We start from the raw sequence: 4,932 nt of genomic DNA on the forward strand, positions 1-4,932 counted from the left end.
TACCCTGGTGGTTGGCACAGTAGCCGGAGCGGGGCGATCAGTGATGTTTTCCTATCAGATCGGTCAGTAAAGGGGCGAAGTGACTGCGGTCACTTCGACCTTGCCGACTGAGGCACGCGTGTCAGGATAAGGTGTCAGGCGATCCACGCATTAAATGCGCATGTGATACGGTCGGTTGGTAGGGCGATACGATCTGGGCTCCAGGCGAGCCGAGGGTGCGCTTACTGCCTGAGGAGGCCCTCGGGCGAGGCATGAATCCGCCCGGGACTACTGTTCCCGTCCGAGGCCGAGGCTGGGCTCGGATGAGGTTGCGTCCCTTGGTAGACGAGGCCCTGACTTGAATCGCGCTTTATCAGCTGTTTATGGTTTGTTCCGAAGATGTTTCCCAGCCGGATTAAGGAGCATTGGGGGTACCCCTAATTACGGTACCCGACACATGTAGACGATTTGACCGACCCTGCTCCTGCCACAACATTTGCACATTTGGACACTACTACCGTACTTTCCAGAGGATTAGCTTCCAAGGGTATTTATCCTGTAGTAGATCCTTTAGATTCAACCTCAACTATGTTACAACCTCGGATTGTTGGCAACGAAAAGTCACAACCGCGACGTAACAAGATAGTATTAGTTTGAAAATAAAAAACAGGTTAAAGAAACATTTCAATCTTTAGATATATATAATATATAATAAATAACATTAGCTTGATCACATAAATATTGGCAGATACAGGAACACACTAAGAAAGAGGCTGATTTCTTAATGACCAGTGGTGGAGGTAGCATAAACTAGTAAAAAGCTTAGTTTTTTCTCGCTTCCTCCTCCTTGTTTTCTCTCTACCCTCTATCTCTTTCTCGAATAGGATGGGGCCTCATTTTTATATTTTTCTCTTTTTTTATTCTTCTTTACTCTCCACCTCTCTATATACAATGGAGCTTCATTCCGTAGGTTTAATTCGGGTACTGAGGTATTAATCTCAATCTACATATATTAAAGTGGATTGGAGTACATATATTAAGGTGGATTGAAGTGTAATTTAAATTAATTTATACCCTAATCTAACTCAATACATGTTGATTAAAGGCAATAGTAGATTAACCGAACAAAGCCGTAGGGCTAGATCCCTAGAGCCTCCAACCCCTCGAGATCCATCTGCACACAATATGTTTTTATAATAAAATATTTTAATTATGCAAACGTGCAATACAGTATTCTACGTAACTAGTAAATTTTAAAATAGTTGTCTCGAAATCTAGAATTATTATATATTTTTACGAAAGAAAACTAGGGGATCAAACGATGCCGCGAAACTGCGTCATGTGCGCGTGGCCGCGGGCTGTGTGGTGTACTGCGCGTGCGCCCAGCCGATTCAACCACATTTGAGAAAATTTTCGCGTCCGGCCCTATCCAGAAGTCCAGAACCTTCCCCAATCACCCACACGGCCACACCTGGCCCCGCCCAACTTCCATTTATGCACAGGCGGACTCGCGGACTCGGGGCTCGTACCAACAGGAAAAAAGGCCCAGAGGCAGTGCCGTGACCGATTCGAGACGCAAGAGAAGGATCGAGACGAGGCGGCGGTTTTCCGGGGCAGCATCGTCTCGGCCACGAAGGTGCCGCACCCGATTTTCTCCGTGTTCTCTATATATATTGATATGATAGTCGTGCGGTGCGAGTTTGTGTGTGGAAAATTTATCTATTTTCGGTTTTTATTCTGTTGGTTTTGCGGCACATGTCTGATCTGATGGTTTCACATGCCACTGGAACTTTGACTTGCGATGTGTTTGTTTAGGAACATCTGAACGAAGGTTTACAACATTAGACCCATGATCTGCCATCCTATAACTGTGATGGTGCCTTATCCATGAGGCAGTAATATAATTAGGGTTGGAGATTGGTTGATCACATTTCGGTGGTTGTTTGAGGTTGAAGACGTACTAGATTTCTAGATTTTCGAGATGATGGAAGAGATTGAACTTAGCCTGTGCACCGTTTTCTTGGTCTTAGGCTATCCACATTCATACTACTCTAAATCCCTACTCTAAAAGGAATATTATGTCCTCGTCATCAAAATTCTTTCCCCTATATCACAATTTTTCTCAGCCATGTTTACTTTATATCTTAACTCTATATCAACTAACACATATTATATTATTTCTTTTCAATTGTATTCATACCACCGATGCTAGCTCCTAGCGTTTCCCGTAGGAAAGAGTACGCTGGAAATACCATTTCCTGTGGCCACTGTAAATTTCCAGTAGCATATAGGGTACCTCATTGCAGCACTTTGTTACTGCATTTGTAACTGCAAGCGTGTAGCGTATTCTTTGCTGTCCTTCACTGCGGCTAGCCTTGAACTTATGTTTGCAGTATCAACTTAAAATTTGCTTAAACTTATGTTTGCAGTATCAACTTAAAATTTGAAGCGCTAACTACAGATTTTCATAAAGGTATTTAATTGGCCTACATCATTCATTATGGTATTTTTCTAACAATTGGTTATTCAATATTGAAAGGAATTTTTACGCAAATAAAATTTATCTTAAAAGCAAATATAAAAGATGCGCTAGAAACAAACTCTGGATAGGGTTGCAGTTGCACTGTATTGTGCATCTCGGGATGGGAACAGGAACAAACTCTGGACGTCAGGACGTAAGTTATGTGGAAAAAGGGGAATAAAAAGGGAGGAACCAATTTCCTTCAGAAGAAATAGATGTGGAAAGGGTGGTTATAATTCATTGCTTACCAGTCGACTCATGATACATCAGCTAGCAGCATGGGGAAGTTATTTAATTAGAAATATCTGCGTTGATATATTATGCAAGTTCTGTGATAAATTGACAAATTTGGATTCTTTCTGTAAGCTGTCCACTTTCTCGTCCGATATGTTATGCAGTCACAACATGTTTTAGAAGTTCATTCAGTTTTATTTTAGCTATGCTCACAAAGTCATCATCTATTAGGCTGTATATTTGAATGATCGTTTCAGGTGTTAATATATTTTTTACCTCTTTGTCTTGCAGATGTCTTACTCAAGGGGCTCAAGGTAAGCACTATTTATTTTATAACCTTGAATGACCTACTTTAAAAACCTTCTTGTTTCAATTTGTCTTCAAGTGATCTTGCTCGGTGTTCTGATAGTTTTTTTACAAGTGAAAGGTATGGATCTCGCTCACCTTACTCGAGAAGCACAAGGTACCGAAGTCGCTCTAGGTATGCCCTTTATCCTTGGGCCAGTTAATGTGTTTTTGCCAATGTCGTATGTTTAAAGTCTATATATGAAACATCTATGTTGCTTGTATTCCAAGGAGTATTTGATATTCCTATAATTTATTTAGGAGTGTCGACTCTAGTGATGCTGAAAACCCTGGGAACAACCTGTATGTGACTGGTTTGTCGGCTCGTGTAACGGATCGAGATCTGGAGAAGCACTTCTCCACTGAGGGTGAGGTAGGTAACCTTTACAGAAAACAGTAAAATATCTGCATCTTTAAAGTGTGTAATTTCTGAGAAATTTTCATATAATTATTGAACAATTCGCTTTGGTTACTGATTGTGCTATAGGTGATTGATGCAAGCGTTGTGTATGATCCTTGGACAAGGGAATCACGGGGGTTTGGTTTTGTTACCATGGCTGCTGTTAAAGATGCAGATCGCTGCATCAAATATCTGGACCGTTCTGTGTTGCAAGGTCGGGTCATAACTGTTGAGAAGGTAAAATCATAAGATTGGGAGCATCTAACTTTCTTATTTAACTTGGCTACTAAATGATATTTATATCATTCCTTAGTACTCTACACTGAACATTTTAGTGCTCTGTCCATTGAAGATTTTGTTGACAGCAACAGGGTAGATGTTGGTAGCTGCTCTGCAACAAACTGATACAACCTAACACCAAACCATGCCAACCTCAGCCAAAGGGTTGTATGCCCTACATTGCATATTATTTTTCTTAAATATGTTTATTCAGATTGTAGATGATTGCTCTCTTGCAGTCTTGCTTTTGGTATCAAAGACACTTCCTTATTTGGTCCCCTATTACACAGGCAAAGAGAAGACGAGGTAGAACCCCAACACCTGGGAAGTATCTTGGCACAAAATCATCCCGTGGTGAGTGTTTTCATGAACTAATCACCACCTATAAGTCTATAACCATTGGGTGTCTTTGCCCGATTTCCTCAAAGAGAAATATAAGCACTGTAAAATTATCTTGATATAACCTGTCATTGTTGACATTTTTTGTTATACGATGACACCAGGACGGAGGTACTCCACAAGCTACTCACCTGATCGGAGGGGCCGTTACAGTTCCCGCTACTCACCTGATCGGAGGGACTGTCATGGTAGAGACCGGTCATACTCTCCATATGACAGAAGGCGATCATACTCTCCTTACGGCAGGGATGAATCATATTCCCCTTACTATGGCCGGCGATCATACTCACCTTACTACAGCAGACGGTATCGTTCAAGGTCCCCATACTGCTACAGAAGACGCAGGTCACCTTCTGTTTCGCCATACTACCGCCGGCACAGGTACAGATCTGTCTCCAAGTCATCCAGTTCATCTCCAAGGGCCAGAGGACGGAGCTATTCGTGCAGTTTATCACCACAGAGAAGCTACTCGCGCAGCCATTCCCCAGAATCCGAGAGATCAACAAGCTATTCTCCTAAGAAAGGGAGTAAAAGGGAACCCTCGCGTAGCAGATACTCTGGCAAGAGTCGTCATTCAAGGGAAAGCCACTCTCATAGCCGCAGTTCGTACTCCAGGTCTGTGTCCAGGGAGCGCTCAGCTTGATCTGCGAGGTGTGTCGTCCTAGGTGGTTATAAGATATGCGCTGTATTTGCATCTATCAGAACTTGTGTACTTCGTATATTACGAACTTGAGAACTGTATGGATGTGTGCATTGTGCCAAATTATGTTCATTC

General features: G+C 42.2%; 1 protein-coding gene across 1 annotated transcript; it reads left to right on the plus strand.

The window, feature by feature from the left end:
• The first annotated feature begins 1,486 nt into the window (after window positions 1-1,486).
• Window positions 1,487-4,932, plus strand: LOC100194272 (Serine/arginine-rich splicing factor SR45a). Its single transcript, NM_001139311.1, has 8 exons — window positions 1,487-1,615; window positions 3,026-3,048; window positions 3,162-3,215; window positions 3,341-3,452; window positions 3,567-3,716; window positions 3,832-3,923; window positions 4,049-4,112; window positions 4,262-4,932. Exons 6-8 carry the CDS (start codon window positions 3,904-3,906, stop codon window positions 4,820-4,822), a joined length of 645 nt encoding a protein of 214 aa, NP_001132783.1. The 5' UTR covers window positions 1,487-1,615; window positions 3,026-3,048; window positions 3,162-3,215; window positions 3,341-3,452; window positions 3,567-3,716; window positions 3,832-3,903; the 3' UTR covers window positions 4,823-4,932.

Source organism: Zea mays, chromosome 9, assembly GCF_902167145.1.
Source record: "Zea mays cultivar B73 chromosome 9, Zm-B73-REFERENCE-NAM-5.0, whole genome shotgun sequence".
Lineage (NCBI taxonomy): Eukaryota > Viridiplantae > Streptophyta > Magnoliopsida > Poales > Poaceae > Zea > Zea mays.